Raw genomic sequence first — 18,015 nt, forward strand, 5'->3', positions numbered from 1 at the left:
CTCATCAAACAAACACTACAACACACCACTAGTACATTGTTGCGTCACCTCTGGCTTTTACAACAGCTTGCAGTCTATGAAGCATGGCCTTAAAGGCCTACTGAAACCCACTACTACCGACCACGCAGTCTGATAGTTTATATATCAATGATGAAATCTTAACATTATAACACATGCCAATACGGCCGGGTTAACTTATAAAGTGACATTTTAAATTTGCCGCTAAACTTCCGGTTCGAAACGCCTCTGAGGATGACGTATGCGCGTGACGTAGCCCGACGAACACGGGTATGCCTTCCACATTGAAGCCAATATGAAAAAGCTCTGTTTTCATTTCATAATTCCACAGTATTCTGGACATCTGTGTTCGTGAATCTGTTTCAATCATGTTCATTGCATTATGGAGAAGGAAGCCAAGCAAGCAAAGAAGAAAGTTGTCGGTGCGAAATGGACGTATTTTTCGAACGTAGTCAGCCACAACAGTACACAGCCGGCGCTTCTTTGTTTACATTCCCGAAAGATGCAGTCAAGATGGAAGAACTCGGATAACAGAGACTCTAACCAGGAGGACTTTTGATTTGGATACACAGACGCCTGTAGAGAACTGGGACAACACAGACTCTTACCAGGATTACTTTGATTTGGATGACAAAGACGCAGACGTGCTACTGTGAGTATGCAGCTTTGGCTTTTTTTTTGCGTATGTACGTAACTTTTTTAAAATATATAAGCTTTATGAACCTTGGGTTAGGTGAACGGTCTTTTGGGCTGAGTGATTGTGTGTGTTGATCATGTGTTTGAATTGTATTGGCGTGTTCTATGGAGCTAGGAGCTAGCAGAGGAGCTAGGAGCTAGCATAACACGTACCGTACCGTAAGTGCGCGTCACGTACGTAACTTTTTAAAAATATATAAGCTTTATGAACCTTGGGTTAGGTGAACGGTCTTTTGGGCTGAGTGATTGTGTGTGTTGATCGGGTGTTTGAATTGTATTGGCGTGTTCTATGGAGCTAGGAGCTAGCAGAGGAGCTAGGAGCTAGCATAACAAACACGCAGGTGTTATTATGCAGGATTAATTTGTGGCATATTAAATATAAGCCTGGTTGTGTTGTGGCTAATAGAGTATATATATGTCTTGTGTTTATTTACTGTTGTAGTCATTCCCAGCTGAATATCAGGTACCGTGAGTATGCAGCCTTGGCTGCTAAACATTCGATAACTTGACCGTATGTGCGCGTCACGTACGTAACTTTTTAAAAATATATAAGCTTTATGAACCTTGGGTTAGGTAAACGGTCTTTTGGGCTGAGTGATTGTGTGTGTTGATCAGGTGTTTGAATTGTATTGGCGTGTTCTATGGAGCTAGGAGCTAGCAGAGGAGCTAGGAGCTAGCATAACAAACACGCAGGTGTTTTTATGCAGGATTAATTTGTGGCATATTAAATATAAGCCTGGTTGTGTTGTGGCTAATAGAGTATATATATGTCTTGTGTTTATTTACTGTTGTAGTCATTCCCAGCTGAATATCAGGTCACCCCCGGCTCTCACAGCATCTTCCCTATCTGAATAGCTTCAACTCCCCACTAGTCCTTCACTTGCACTTTACTCATCCACAAATCTTTCATCCTCGCTCAAATTAATGGGGAAATTGTCGCTTTCTCGGTCCGAATCTCTCTCACTTCATGCGGCCATCATTGTAAACAATAGGGAACTTTGCGTATATGTTCAACTGACTACGTCACGCTACTTCCGGTAGGTGCAAGCCTTTTTTTTATCAGATACCAAAAGTTGCAATCTTTATCGTCGTTGTTCTATACTAAATCCTTTCAGCAAAAATATGGCAATATCGCGAAATGATCAAGTATGACACATAGAATAGATCTGCTATCCCCGTTTAAATAAAAAAAATTCATTTCAGTAGGCCTTTAACGCGTGACAAGCCATACTCTTCATCAATTTTGCTCCAACTTTCTCTGATTGCTGTTGTCTTATCAGCTTTGAAGGTTGGATTCTTGTCATGGGCTGTTTTTTTCAATGTCCACCACAATTGGATGCACATTCAAACTATTTGCAAGACTTGACATTGACATTATGTATCTTTCTTCATGGAACTTTTTTTTTTACAATTTTTGCTCTACGACGACGATGCATTATCATCTTGAAAAATTATGTCATCCTTTTGATTGATGAAATAAAAAAAGTATATTAAATGTCAATTTAAACTTGTGCATTTTTTGAAGATGTAATGTCAGCCATCTACACAGTGCCATTACCTGACATGTAGCCCCATATCATCATGACTGTGATGATATGCATGTTTTCTTTAGGCAGTCGTCTTTATAAATCTCATTGGAACGGCACCAAACAGAAGTCACCTTGCCCAATGCAGATTTGCGATTCATCACTGGATATGACTTTCATTCAGTCACCCAGTTTTCCTTAGCCCTTTGTAACTAGGAATGGGTACTGTTCAGATTTGAACTGATTCGGTACCGATTCCTGGTACCTGGGATTTGGAACCAGTACTCAACAATACCAATTTTGAGTTCAGTTCAGTGACCGTCTTTGCTGTCTGTTCAGTCCTAAAAAGTATTAATACTGTTAAGTACTGTTTTATGGTAACATGCATCTTAGTTGTAGTTTTCATTAACAAATTTGAATGTTTTGAAATTACCATGTAAAATCAATATTGCTAATCAGTAACATGTCAATAGCCAGACTAATGTGTATTAGCAACAAGCAAGCACTGTTTTGGAAAGTGGAGCCTTACTTTACTTACGTTGTAGCGTTTTTTGAGTCAAATTATTTTTTTACAACATTATCTTGAGGTAGTTTGGCTAAGTCTGCTCTCAGTGCTGCTGAAGTGATTGCCAAGCGCCGGGCAATGTTCCCTCTAATTTTTCATGTATCTGAGTAAACGCACGATCTCCCTGGGGGGGGGGGGGGGGGGGGGGGGGGTGCGGCTACAGGATAACAATAACGCGTTAACTATAAGTTCTTTCAATGGCGAGAATTGTTTTGATGCGTGATTAACGCGCATTTGTCCTGACTCCTTTTTGACTCTCTGTCTGTTCGGTGGTGTGGGGAAATGTAATGGCATCCAGTTACTGTTCAAGGGGAACTGCATTTTTTCTGGAATTTTGCCTATCGTTCACAAATATTATGAAAGACATGACGATAGATGTTATTATTATTTATTTTTTTAATTCTAAATATTAAGTAAGTGCGATCAAAAGTTTGCTTACAATGGAGCCTGTGGGAGCCGCGCAATTCCGCCGCCTAAGCCCTTAAAAAGCTTCCAAACACCTCCACTGAGGTTTTATATACATGATGTAAATATATATGTAATGTAGTAACGGGAACATTTATAATAACATTTATTATTTACGTAATTTGATCACTTTAAGCATACGCGGCACATTTATTTAAAAAATGCATCGCGATGTTAGCCTATTTTTTTCTTCATCGCTGATTATTACTGCAGACTTTATGAGAGCCAACAAACTTAATAAAACATAATTTACCGTGCAAGGTCTGCTGTCGTTAGGATGCCGACTGCTCTGGGATGTTCATATATTCCTATTTAGATGAAGAATGACCCATAATCCTCACAAAGAAACGGGGTGGAGGGACCAAGCGTTTTTTTGTGTCGTCCTCACCAGTTTCGGGTCTTATATGGCTGTCAAAATGTACCAACTTGTCGGAATGTGTCCTCGTTCTTCTACTATTCAAGTAAGAGGCATGATTTATGATCTACTATAAACTTACAGGCCGCGAGGAAGCAGCAGACCACTCGATGTAGGCACACACAGAAGTGATCATGGCGTCGCTATAAATAGTTTGTCTATGTTAGCGCTTATAATAACTATCACTAATACTTGGTCAATGTTCAAATCACGAAATGTATATGCAGTATTGTTAGATTTTTTTGAATAGGTATTTATTGGATTTTATGAGCAAAATAGATTAGTTCCCATTGGCGCCGCTGTAAGCTGACTTTTATTTACCCTTATTTGCAAGTTTAAATGCTTTTTTTTTTATCCATCCGTCGTAATGTATTTCATAATGATTGTGAACGAAAAAAGTGCAGTTAACCTTTAAGACACAAGTTTGAAAATAGCGAGCTGAAATGCACAAAGAAAGGGGGACATTATGGAAATCACAGGCCAAAGCTATGGCAAGTAATTCTTCAGACCAGACAACACAATTTTATTTTCAATTGCCGTGAGACGACATCATTTGAGCGAACGGCGCTTTGCTGCTTGTAGAGAGGAGGAGCTTCACGTCTGTGTTTACCTTACAGTTAAGTGCATTAATAACTTAAAATGTAGATCGTTACTCTGCTTTAGTAAACTAGAATAAAAGCTCAAGAGAAAAAAAGGTGGTACAAAGCAAATCTCGATTCACTTTTATTGGAGACTTTCGTCAATCAAAACACCTTCTTGTACCAATCACACACTTCCGGCTTCACAATTAATGGGCTACGCTTCACATCCGGACTTACTACCAAAACAATGAAAAATTGTCTTACATTAAGATCATGCTTTGTCCAAAAACATTTGTAATGTTATTCTGTAATATTTGTACCTAAATAAATGTTTTCTGGCAGATTAAAATCAATTGGATATTCTTTTATAACCTGTTCTGCTAGTCTACAATTACAGAATGTTTATCAGGCTGCATATTACATTTTATTAGTTAAGTGAAGTGAATTATATTTATATAGCGCTTTTCTCTAGTGACTCAAAGCGCTTTTACATAGTGAAACCCAATATCTAAGTTACATTTAAACCAGTGTGGGTGGCACTGGGAGCTGGTGGGTAAAGTGTCTTGCCCAAGGACACAACGGCAGTGACTAGGATGGCGGAAGCAGGGATCGAACCTGCAATCCTCAAGTTGCCGGCACGGCCACTCTACCAACCGAGCTATACCGCCCCAATAAATAAATAATTGGGGCGGTTAATAAATAGAGAAGTTTAAACACTGATAATAATGCCGTGCAAAGATATGAATACCACTAATTTGTAGAACCTGTAATGTACAGAATATCAGAAGCATTTATTCAGGTAGAAATATCACATTATCCATTACCAAACATATTGGACAATCAAAGCATGATGTTAACGATCCACATTTTGTGTTATTAATTAAGCACCCATGATTGTCACACACACACTGGGTGTGGTGAAATTATTCTCTGCATTTGACCCATCACCTTTGATCACCCCCTGGGAGATGAGGGGAGTAGTGAGCAGCAGCGGTGGCCACGCCCGGGAATAATTTTTGGTGATTTAACCCCCAATTCCAACTCTTGATGCTATGTGCCAAGCAGGGTTAATGCTTGAAAATGGTATCTAAACACAGAAGTAGCTCCGCCCCTCTGAAGTGCTCCTACAGCAGGAATGCAAATTATGTATTGCTACAAAATACAAAACCTGGCAAGACACCAATGTACTGCAATTATTTTTTTAAACTATCTTTAAAAGTGTGTTTATGTCCTTTTTGTGCCGAGTTGTTTAAAAAATCATAATGTCTTCATTATGCTCTTTCATTAAAGCAAACTAATTGTCCAGTCATGGTAATAAAAACTTGAAAATTATCTTTCTAGGGTACACTTATTAATGACGAAAAACTGTATTTATCTGCGATTAATTGTCATTAATGTGGGTTGACTATGAACAAACTACGATTAATCAGCGTTTAAATAGTTAAATCGTTTGACAGCTCTAAAAGAAATCCTGTGGTACGTTACATGGGACATGTAAGTGTCAAAAGGACAGCCAAAAGATGTTTGTAGATGAGAATGAATCTGAAGGTAAAATTCAATGCGCCCAATTGCAGAAACTGTAGTCTTAATTTTCAAAATGTTCTTTCGGGGTTTCCGTGTCAGCAATTTGTGCCAATAGAAGTTGTTCCTCTTTTTTTTGTCAAAGGGTGCTCACATCCCTGTGCTTCTCAAGGCTGGTATCGATAACCGCACAATTATTTTTAAAGTATTATTTTTTTTAATGTAACTGTAGAATGTGCACACCTTTCTTTGTGGCTGGCTTTGGGGCAGCTTCTTTAGCAGCACAGGCTCTTGTTTTAGGTGGCTGATGAGGTTTGATGTGTTGAAGCTCAATGTTTAATGTTCCTCCATCGTGGAATGTTTACGAAACATTAGGTGCAAATAGCACGCAAAATGTTTTCCTTTTGAAACAGTGAAGAAGTCCCACACGATCGATGCCATGTTTAATTACAGTGAGCTCTGGGGATGTTTACCTCAGAGGTAGTTTACAGCACACTGAGGTTAGCTACAGTACCTGAGTTAGGAGAAAAGGAGCGCTTAATTTGATCACCCTAACCCACTTGCAACACTTTATGGGTAAGCTCGCCTAATTGTTGTGATTTGATTTTATTGGCGCTACTGCTTAATGTTATCAGATTTGACACCATAATTCCATATAATATATATCGTGAATTAGAAAGATACGATTAAGCTATTATGAACGTTGTTCATGTTTTTTGTTTGTTTTAATCTGATCAAGTGTTTGGCCTTTTGATGTTGAAAACATGGTCAGTTACAGTACATGTAAAATTTATTAAAAAATATAAGCCTTTTTTACCATATATTTGCCTGGCATTTTTGCCCTTCCTACAAATTGAATCAGACAACTCAACATTATGTTATGGAAACGTTTTTTCTGAAGTGCCTTAAACAAACCTTTGGCAGTTTTCAACTGCAATGTGTCTTTAGAAAACAGAACCGTTGATATAGTGTATTGGCTCTCATGGTTTCCATGTGCTACGTGCAGGTTACCCTAATAAAGAACCTGGAAGTATATGGTTTGGATCCTACTGCTGTGGCCACTGCATTACAGCACCGAGTTCAAGCCAGATCAGTCCTACAGCCTGTTCCAGGGGCCAAAGACAAAGTCCTGGTCCAGATTCAAGGCAACCAGAGTCAACAAGTTGGCCGTTTGCTCCTTGGTTTGGAACCTTATCACATTCTTACTTTGAACTTCTAAAATTGTATTGTTCTTCTCAATAAACATTCTTTTTCGTCTTTCATTTCAGATCATTATCAAATTCCTTGCAAGTACATCCAAGGGTTAGACAAAGCTGTTAAATGTGGAAAGAAGAAGTAGCATTTCAACAGTCTACCCTTCACCTTGTGCATAGCTTACACAGCTGCTCTATTCTGTGTAAGTGATGATTGTTTGTGACATCATACCACATACTGTAAATCTAGCTGCTCAGTGTTTGACCTGTCGAAATATAATTTTACTGATGTCTGTCAACATTGCCAACTGAAGACATAATATTCTGATGTGGAAGGAAAAAAGTCTATCCTCAAATGTTTATACAATTGGAGCTATCAGTTTGAAACAAGCAGTATGGCTAACAAATGTATCCGACCTATGTCAGGACCCAATTTTATTTTTCGATGTAAAAGGTTTTAGATCATTTTTTTGTCATTGTTTCAGGATTTCTGAAATGTCCTGAAATCAATCAAATCAAATTTCTGTGCGCGTAAATGATGTATGTGTCCACCAGTTGGGTCATATACTGACAAATACGGAAAATAGGGGAAAAGCAGGGAGTGAAATGACAAACTCCTAAGTATACTGGTTACAAAGTACAAGAATACTGGATACAAACGGTAAACATTGCACATCATGTTCCTGGGCTAACCTCATCAACAGGGCAGGTTATTAAACATGTTCAAACCATTTATTGCCATGTGTGTAGTTTGTTGTTCAAATTATCACTTTATCTGTACTAATTGCTGTTACAGCAAGAAATTTAATAATAGGCCATCCTGTAATTTCAATACAGTATCAAATTGAATTTTATGGCTGCATTTTGTTGCTTTGATCCACTCTGCCTGGTCTGCTCCCACCTCTCCATTGCGTATATTTTGTGGCCTGTGCAGGAGCGACCATCCTTCATGTCCGTGATGAGGCCAATGACCGTTGTAGTGTCAGTGTACTTACCAATGATAAATGAAAGTCTATCCTATCTTTGAAAGTAGCACCTGTCATGTGTAAAAACATTTATACGACATAATTGAAGATGCATTCTTGTGGAGTGCCATTGTATGTCTAACCAGTAACCTGACTCTCGCAAGGTCCTTGGTCGAGTCGCCAGAAGAAAGCCATCACTCCAAATTACTTTGTTCCAGAAGTTTTGAGGCTTGTCTCGGTGCTGTTTGGCGTAATGTAAGCGGGACACTTTGACATTTGCGCAGAAATGGCTTTCTTCTGGCGACTCGACCATGCAGCCCTTTTTTCTTCTAGTGCCTCCTTATTATGCATCTCGAAACAGCCACACCACATTTTTTCAGAGAGTCCTGTATTTCAGCTGAACTTATTTGTGGATTTTTCTTTGCATCTCGAACAATTTTCCTGGCAGTTGTGGCTGAAATCTTTGCTGGTCTACCTGAATCCCTCATTTTCCACTTCTTCATCAGCGTTTGAACACTGCTGATCGGCATTCTCAATTCCTTGGATATCTTTTTATACCCCTTTCCTGTTTTATGCAGATCAATTACCTTTTCTCGCAGATCCTTTGACAATTATTTTGCCTTCCCCATGACTCAGAGTCCAACAACATCCATGCAGCACTGGATGAAAGATGCAATGGTCTGTCAGAAACCCAGAAACTCACTGACTTTATACACACGCACTAATTACAAATAAACAGGTCACAGGTGAGGATTGGAACATTGACTAGCCATTCAAACCTGTTTGTGTCAACTTTTTTGCATGTTATCAGATCAAAGTCACTGGGGTATGCAAACTTTTGATCAGGGTCATTTGGGTACTTTCTTTTGTCATTTTGATTTAAAAAGAGTAAACACAGTTGTTTGCCAATAAATAGCTTCACACAACCATTAAAGGCCTACTGAAAGGATTTTTATTTATTTAAACAGGGATAGCAGATCCATTCTATGTGTCATACTTGATCATTTTGCGATATTGCCATATTTTTGCTGAAAGGATTTAGTATAGAACAACGACAATAAATTTCGCAACTTTTGGTCGCTGATTAAAAAAAACCCTTGCCTATACCGGAAGTAGCGTGACGTCACAGGAGGAAGAATTCCTCACAATTCCCCGTTGTTTACAATGGAGCGAGAGAGATTCGGACCGAGAAAGCGACGATTACCCCATTAATTTGAGCGAGGATGAAAGATTTGTGGATGAGGCACGTTAGAGTGAAGAACTAGAGAGGCAGTGCAGGGTGTGTCTTTTTTCGCTCTGACCGTAACTTAGGTACAAGGTCTCATTGGATTCCACACACTCTCCTTTTTCTATTGTGGATCACGGATTTGTATTTTAAACCACCTCAGATACTATATCCTCTTGAAAATGAGAGTAGAGAACGCGAAATGGACATTCACAGTGACTTGTATCTCCACGACAATACATCAGCGAAGCTCTTTAGCTACTGAGCTAACGTGATAGCATCTGGCTCAAATGCAGATAGAAACAAAATAAATAAATCCCTGACTGGAAGGATAGACAGAAGATCAACAATACTATTAAACCATGGACATGTAACTACACGGTTAATAATTCTCAACCTGGCAAAGCTTAACAATGCTGTTGCTAACGACGCTGAACCTAACTTAGCAACCGGACCTCACAGAGCTATGATAAAAACATTAGCGCTCCACCTACGCCAGCCAGCCCTCATCTGCTCATCAACACCCGTGCTCACCTGCGTTCCAGCGATCGACGGCGCGAAGAAGGACTTCACCCGATCACAGATGTCAGCTATCCAAGTAAGTCCTCTTTGTTTTGTTGCTACAGCCAGCCGTTAATACACCGATCCCACCTTCAACTTTCTTCTTTGCAATCTCCATTGTTCATTAAACAAATTGCAAAAGATTCACCAACACAGATGTCCAGAATACTGTGGAATTGTTCGATGAAAACAGCAGTTTGTATGGTGACACATTGGGTACGAATACTTCCGTTGCCGTCGTGACGTCACGCGCATACGTCATCATACATAGACGTTTCCAACCGGAAGTTTAGCGGGAAATTTAAAATTGCACTTTATAAATTGACCCGGCCGTATTGGCATGTGTTGCAATGTTAAGATTTCATCATTGATATTAAGATTTCATCATTGATATATAAACTATCAGACTGCGTGGTCGGTAGTAGTGGGTTTCAGTAGGCCTTTAAGTATGAGTGGAAGAAAGGTTTTTGTGTTATCATTCATATTCTCTGAAGAATGGCTAAGAAATCGTAAACTTATAAACACGACTGTAGATGGCATCTTACTGTCAATTAGTGTGTGCAGCATTACTTACCAACTTTGCGTCCAAAATCCGGCCCGCAGGAATTTTTTTATTTTTATTTTAAATCTGTCTTTTCTAATCCATTTTTTGGTGTCCCCTAGCCGCTCAGGCAAATCTTATTGTCTAAAAATGCATTTCCCCGTATGACTTATATTGTCTTAGCTGTTTTCGTGTGATCTAATTGTTACATTCTTATTTCAGAGTCACCACACAGCTGCATGACCATTTCAACAAGGACGGAATACACAACCTATGGATTCATGGAAGTTTGCTTCCGAACAACTTCTCTGCACACAAATAAATTGTTTGGAATATTCAATAAATTTCACATAAACATATTAAATATATATATATATATATTTTTTTTGCTCAAAAGTTCCTTATGTCTTATTGTTCATATACTTTTCAATGTTTCTTGTAGTCAGACAATAGATATTGTTTGTCTAAAATTATAGTTTAAGTTAATGTCTTAATATTTACACCTAGCACCTAACATAAATACAATAATCATAAGACAAAAAAATTGTGTAGCACAAACGTTTGGGACAAGTTTGGGGAGATTTTGATAAAGTGTGTGTGGTGGTGAGGGGCTGGATGATATCACTAGTCAGATCATGTTTTTTAAACTAACTTTAAAACCTCAACGGTAGAAACATAAATGTTTACAGCACAAACGTATTGCAGTGCCATCCATTTTCTTCCGCTTATCCGATGTCGGGTCGCGGGGTCAGCAGCCTAAGCAGATAAGCCCAGACTTCCCTCTCCCCAGCCACTTTGTCCAGCGTATTGCAGTGTTATTTTGATATTTGCAATAATGAAAGTGGGCAACTTCATACAGGTCTGTATAACAGGTTTCTTTTTTATTTATTTTTTTACAAAATGTTTAAACAAAACATTAATTTGCAGAATACACTGTACAAGTGAAGAAAACATTTTAACAAACCTTATAATTCAAATGTTCACTGAATAAAGTGCAGAATTGAAGTGAAAATGTCTATTCAATGGTTGCTGTAGATCAGGGGTGTCAAAGTCAAATGGACGGAGGGCCAAATAAAAAATTTAGCTACAAGCCGAGGGCCGGACTGTTCGAATGTTCATTGAAAAATTTTTAAATGACGCATATAGTCTAGTGAACCTAATTGAACCTACTGAAAACCTAACAAATATATTCCAATATGATCAGATAAATAAAGCAATATTTTCTTATGGCTCTGTCAGTAATCTTTAATTTTCAACAGACACAAAAGACAAATTTCCTTTATATAAAAATCCCCATAACATGAACATTAAATGAAAGAAACCGGTATTCAAGGCACCATCAGTAGCCTATATTTTCTATTTTAGCAAAAGTGGGCTAAATTTACTTCAAAGAAAAAAACAATAATAGCAATTTTCTATCATCCACTCAACTGAAATATTTTTAAAATATAATTAAATTGAAATACAATAAAATAAAGTGCAAAAATCTATAAATCAAAAACAACACTTTGTTTAAGGAGAAGTAACATGCAGTGAAAACAAATATTAAACTTTAACTTTTAAACTTGAATTGAGTAAAAACTCTAAATATGTGATTGCACAGTAATCTTCGCTACCAGTCCGCTCCTGTGTCCACACATCGCAGGTGCTCCGTCGGTTGTCAAACCCACGAGTTTTTCCCAAGGCAGCTCCATCTCATTTACACATCTTGACACCTCTTCATACAAATCATGCCCCGTAGTTGTGCCATGCATAGGACGTAAAGCCAAAAACTCCTCTGTCACGCTTAGGCTGGAGTCCACTCCGCGGATGAAAATTGACAACTGGGCAATGTCAGAAATGTCGGTGCTCTCATCCACAGCCAAGGAATATGCAATGAAATATTTTCCCTTTTTCACAAGCTGCTCTTTTAGATTGATGGACAACTGGTCTACTCTCTCGGCAATGGTGTTTCTGCTCAGACTCACATTTAAAAAGAGTTGCCTTTTTTCTGGGCAAACTTCGTCACAAACTTTAATCATGCAGTTTTTGATGAAATCTCCCTCCGTAAATGGCCGGGCTGATTTAGCGATCTCTTCTGCCAAAATAAAACTGGCCTTGACAGCAGCCTGGCCTTGTGATTTGGCTTTTTTGAACAGAGCCTGTCGAGATTTGAGGCCTCGTTTTAATTCCTCTGCCTTTTGTAGCCTTTGTTCCATGTCCATATTCTTGTTTTTGTCCGCGTGTTTCGTTTCATAATGTCGTCTCAGATTATACTCTTTCAGTACCGCCACACTTTCTCCACACAGAAGACACACAGGTTTTCCAGCTACCTCCAAAAACATATACTCCGACTCCCACCTTGTTTGAAACCCCCGGTTCTCAGTGTCCACCTTCCGTTTTGCCATTTTTGATGGGTATCTGAAAGTTAATTTTACTGTGATGCTGACGACTGCTGTGCCAATAAATATTGAAATGAAGCAGCCTACTGCTCGGTGCGTCACCGTTGCATTGTGGGAAATGTAGTATTGGTGCGTGTAAAAGATCTGCGGTCTGCGGGCCGGTTCTAATAATAAATCAAGATCATCCCAAGGGCCGTAAAAAACCTTCTCGCGGGCCGGATATGGCCCGCGGGCCTTGACTCTGACATATGTGCTGTAGATCATTTGGTAAAATGACTGTTTTGTTGTTGTAACTTTCGAACACACCACCAGGGTGTGCACATCAGGGAATCAGTTATTACCACTCTCTCATGCAGTGCGTATGTAAAATTGCTGTCCTCCTGAAGTCTTTATTAAAGCCAAGTTATTCCTGCAACTCGGCATGGTTCTTCCTACTGGTAACCACAAACAACAACATGGTGTCAGAGTAGTGGACAAACTTCTCGCCTGTGAGTACTTTTTGTACTAAAATTTGCCGCCGGAGATTTTTTTCCTGCCGTGCGGTGGACACGCCGATCCCTAATGGCGGACGGGTTTCGTCGTCCAGACCCAGTCGTCTTCAACGACAATGTCGCGGAGAACTGGCGCATTTTTGAGCAGGAATATGACATTTTCATTGCTGCTGCTCACTCGGACAAGCCCGCAAAGACCCGTGCATACATCCTATTAAACCTCGCTGGTCCAGAAGCGATCGAGAGGGAGCGCTCGTTTGCGTACGCGCCAGAGGTGCGTGCCGCCAGAGAGGGCGGTGCTATTCTCGCTCCTGCGGAGTCGCGGGAAGATCCTGAGTGCCTGAAGAGGAAGTTCAGAGAAATGTGCAATCCGCGAACGAACAAAACATTGGAAAGGCACAAGTTCCATTCGAGAATTCAAAAGCATGGAGAGAGCATGGAATCATTCATCAGTGATTTGAAGATTAAAGCTAAAACATGTCAATTTGGAGATCTAACTGACAAACTCATATGTGACAAAATTGTGTGTGGCATCACAAACGACTCTCTGAGAAAGACATTATTGAGGGACAGTGAATTGACTCTTGCCAAGGCAATCTCAATCTGCCGCATTCACGAAATGACAGAGGAAAATTTCAAAACATTGGCTACACAAGCTACCAATGTTGATGAGATTAAACCCACACAATACAAGCAATTTAAAGGCACATTCCAGAAAATTGCCCAGACTATCACAAAGTGTAACAATTGTGGAGGGAGTCACACAGCAAAAAGGGAAATGTGTCCAGCGTTTGGACAACAATGTCACAACTGCATGAAACAACATCACTACAAAAAATGTTGCAAGTCAAAGCCACAGAGCCAGTCCAAGTTTACCACAAACAAGCACTATGGACAGTCTGTGCATGATGTGATCAACACAGCCAAAGTGAAAATGACACATTCTATGTGGATGGCTTGGAAATTGAAAATTGTGTTGACACTGTAAATCCACAACAAAGAGACCAAGATGAAGGATTTGTCACAGTGTGCATAAATGACGTGCCAACCGAAATGAAAGTGGATACAGGTGCTAAATGCAATGTAATGTCACTGAAGACTTTCATTAGAGTAAACAGCGGCGTGAAACTCGCCAAACAACACAAAAGCACAAATTTGGTTGCTTACGGAGGAGCCAAAATCGAGACACAAGGTGAAGCTACACTGACATGCTTTTTAAAGGGACAGCGCCACCTACTGACATTTTTCATAGTGGATAAAAATGTGACATCGCTGTTGGGCTTCCGTGCATGCCTGCGCATGGGGCTAGTCGAGTTGAGTCCCGATGTGCGCCATGTCACCACAGAGAACACTGGAGAGTTCAGCGCACGAATCCTCACACAATACCAAGATATTTTCAGTGAAGAGCTCGGAGAACTACCAGTTGTTTACACAATGACAGTGGACCCCAATGTGCCGCCTGTTGTTAGGCCGGCCCACCGCATCCCCGTAGCGATGCAAGATTATGTGAAAGCTGAACTTGAACGCATGGAACGCATAGGCGTTATTACTTCAGTCACCGAACCAACAGATTGGGTGTCATCCATGGTCGCTGCGCACAAGAAAGGAAAATCGGAAATCAGATTATGCATCAACCCCAAAGATTTAAATGGAGCACTAAAACGGCCCCACCACCCCATGAGAAGTGTGGAGGAGGTAGCAGCACAAATGTCAGGTGCGACAGTGTTTTCGGTGCTAGACGCAAACAATTCATTCTGGCAGATCCACCTGGACAAGAAGTCCTCAATGAAGACAACATTCAGTACTCCTTTTGGACGTTACAGATTCCTTCGCATGCCTTTCGGTATTAACTCTGCAAGCGAGGTATTCCAGCGCACAATGGATCAGCTCTTTGCTGGATATCCATGCTCAGTCATTGTCGATATCATCATCGGAGGACGTGATGTGGCGGAGCACGACGCCAACCTAAAAAAAGTGCTTGAACGTGTGAAGGAAATAAACCTCAAACTCAACCCGCAGAAATGCAAGTTTAGACTTGACCAAGTATGCTACGTTGGTCATATCTTCACAGGTAAAGGATTGAAAGCTGACCCCTCCAAAACTGCTATCACAGAGATGCCAGTCCCCACAGATGTCACATCACTTCAACGTTTCCTGGGAATGGTCAACTATCTTGGCAAGTACATTCCAAACCTCAGTGACATCGCAACGCCACTGAGGAAACTGACTCACAAAGAGACCGCATGGTGCTGGTTCCAGCAACACCAAGATGCTTTCGACCGCCTGAAAGCATGTCTCTCCTTTCCACCAGTATTGGCCTACTACAATGTCAAAGAGCCAGGCACGCTGACCTGTGACGCGTCATGTTTTGGACTAGGAGCTGCTTGCATGCAAAATGGAAGGCCAGTAGCCTTTGCATCCCGCACCCTTACAGAAACAGAAACTCGATACGCTCAAATTGAGAAAGAGCTTCTAGCTGTTGTGTTTGCTTGCACCAAGTTCAGAGACTATGTGTATGGCAAGCCCACCATAGTAGAAACTGACCACCAACCGTTGGTGACTATCTTGAAGAAACCAATTCACAGTGCCCCTGCCTGTCTTCAGCGGATGCTGCTACGCCTGCAAAGCTATGACATAAGCTTAGTCTACATAAAAGGAAAGCACATGTACGTAGCTGACACTCTTTCAAGAGCCCCTAATGCAACAGACAGTGAGAGCCCATCTGATAGTGGTTCTTTCGACGTCATGTCGGTGAGCTACATTTCTACAGCCCGCCTGGAAGAGCTCAAGAAACACACGGAGGAGGATGAAGTATTGCAGACTCTCAATGCAGTTATTCAGCGTGGATGGCCTGCCAGACAGACTCAGCTGCAGCCTGCCATTGAAGTTTTCTTCCCCTACAGAGACGAACTCACTGTGGAAGATGGTATCGTCATGAAAGGGCAGAAAGCAGTTATTCCCCGGTCACTACAAAAAGAGTACATTAAGATTGTACATAAAGGTCACCCAGGCATTGAAGTGACCAAACACAGAGCAAGAGGTATCATCTTTTGGCCATCAATGTCACGAGACATCACTGAAGAACTACTTTCTTGCACAGTGTGCAACAGCACAAAACCACATCAGCAGAAAGAACCGCTCCATCTCCATCCAGTTCCAGACCTTCCATGGTCCACAGTTGCTACAGACATTTTTGAATGGCGTGGACAACACTACCAGGTGCTAGTGGATTCCTATTCTGGATGGTTCGAAATTGACCTTCTACAAAACATCACAGCAACAGCTGTAATTTCCAAATTGAAAAGACATTTTTCAGTGCATGGTACACCACATACACTGCTATCTGACAATGCAAGACAGTATAAGTGTGAGCAATTCAGGAAGTTTGCTGAGGAGTGGGACTTCATCCACACCACCAGCAGCCCAGAGTTTCCCCAGTCAAATGGACTCACGGAAAGAGCTGTCAGGAGTGCCAAGCAACTGATGGAGAAATCCCACCGGGACAAAACCGATGTCTTCCTAAACCTCCTTAACCTCAGAAACATTCCCCGAGATGCAGACCTTGGTTCCCCTGCCGAACGGTTAATGTCAAGACAAACGCGTGCAGCTATCCCAGTGTGTACCAGACTACTACAACCAACAGCAAAAGACTCAAGACAAGTACACGCTCGACTAGTCGACAAGAGAACTACGGTGAAACGTCACTACGACAAGTCAAGTCGCCCACTGAGTCCCTTGACAGAAGGGCAAGTGATCCGTATGCAGACTCCTGCTGGACATGACCGACTTGGAATAGTGGAAAAGTCGTGCGAAGAGCCACGTTCCTACATCATCCAATCCGATGGGAGAAGATACAGGAGGAATCGTCGCCACATCCTCCCGGTTCAAGAACGACCACCAACACCACTCCAGAACGACGAAGCAGACTCTCAGGATGGTAGACATACCATGGTGGACTTAGTCCCTCCCACACCACTGAGAGAAGAGACAGTGATTAGGACACGGAAAGTGCATCACCAATTCGACCCAGATTCATGACGCAGACTGACACAGTTTACACAACACGTGCAGGTCGAGTGTGTAGACCCAATCCAAAGTATGTGCAGTAAGAAAAGAAAAACGTGCGTGTGTTTATTTTGAGAGATAGTTTTTTTCTACCTGTTCTGTGATGTGTTTAGATATTTCATACAGATAGTGAATTGTTTGTACTCACCCTACACAGTTAAGATATTTAATCTCAGTTACATATAGAAATTCATTTCACTTATCTGTTTTTGTTTTTTATGAAGGACTCTTAACTAAAAGGGAAGGATGTAGATAATTTGGTAAAATGACTGTTTTGTTGTTGTAACTTTCGAACACACCACCAGGGTGTGCACATCAGGGAATCAGTTATTACCACTCTCTCATGCAGTGCGTATGTATAATTGCTGTCCTCCTGAAGTCTTTATTAAGGCTAAGTTATTCCTGCAACTCGGCATGGTTCTTCCTACTGGTAACCACAAACAACAACAGTTGCCATCATTTTCAAGTGGGTTCACTTGTTGAAAAATGTTCATTGTGTCTCATTAATGTTTACATCTATGTCTGGAATTACAATGTTATTATTTGTCTGAAGGTCCACTACCTGAACTTCCTCTTGCCCCGATGTCCATGAGCTGGAACGTTGCGCTTGATAATGCTGCGGTGCACACTCACAATGGAACAATTGCTCCAGGCTCCTTGGCTGTCGGGAGGAGAAAGTGGCCGCTCAGGTGTCGCGTCCTGCAGGTGCAACCAACGGCTGCAGCCCTACCGTTGCTGCATTGAAAGTGTTCTTATATTCTCCACTGAAGCCCTCAAAATATGAAGTGGAGCTCCCGCCTCGGTTA

The 18,015-nt window shown here is 40.9% G+C and overlaps 2 protein-coding genes across 3 annotated transcripts in view; one reads left to right on the top strand and one right to left on the bottom strand.

Annotated features, from left to right (window-relative positions):
- The window catches only part of eif2d (eukaryotic translation initiation factor 2D), a 53,193-nt gene extending 41,907 nt beyond the window's left edge, over positions 1 to 11,286 (top strand). Inside the window, exons 14-16 of one of the 2 annotated variants that reach the window (XR_009826783.1) lie at positions 6,794 to 6,968; positions 7,056 to 7,183; positions 10,495 to 11,286. Coding sequence is in view for 1 of the 2 variants with exons in the window: in XM_062053620.1 (XP_061909604.1) it covers positions 6,794 to 6,968; positions 7,056 to 7,126 (246 nt within the window). In the remaining variant the exon portion in view is untranslated. Of the gene's footprint in view, positions 1 to 6,793; positions 6,969 to 7,055; positions 8,198 to 10,494 lie in introns of those variants that run through there. The other variant, XM_062053620.1, reaches the window with a different exon arrangement.
- LOC133653869 (uncharacterized) overlaps positions 1 to 18,015 on the bottom strand; it is a 236,429-nt gene that overhangs the window by 175,246 nt on the left and 43,168 nt on the right. The window lies entirely within an intron of this gene.

Source organism: Entelurus aequoreus, linkage group LG07, assembly GCF_033978785.1.
Source record: "Entelurus aequoreus isolate RoL-2023_Sb linkage group LG07, RoL_Eaeq_v1.1, whole genome shotgun sequence".
Lineage (NCBI taxonomy): Eukaryota > Metazoa > Chordata > Actinopteri > Syngnathiformes > Syngnathidae > Entelurus > Entelurus aequoreus.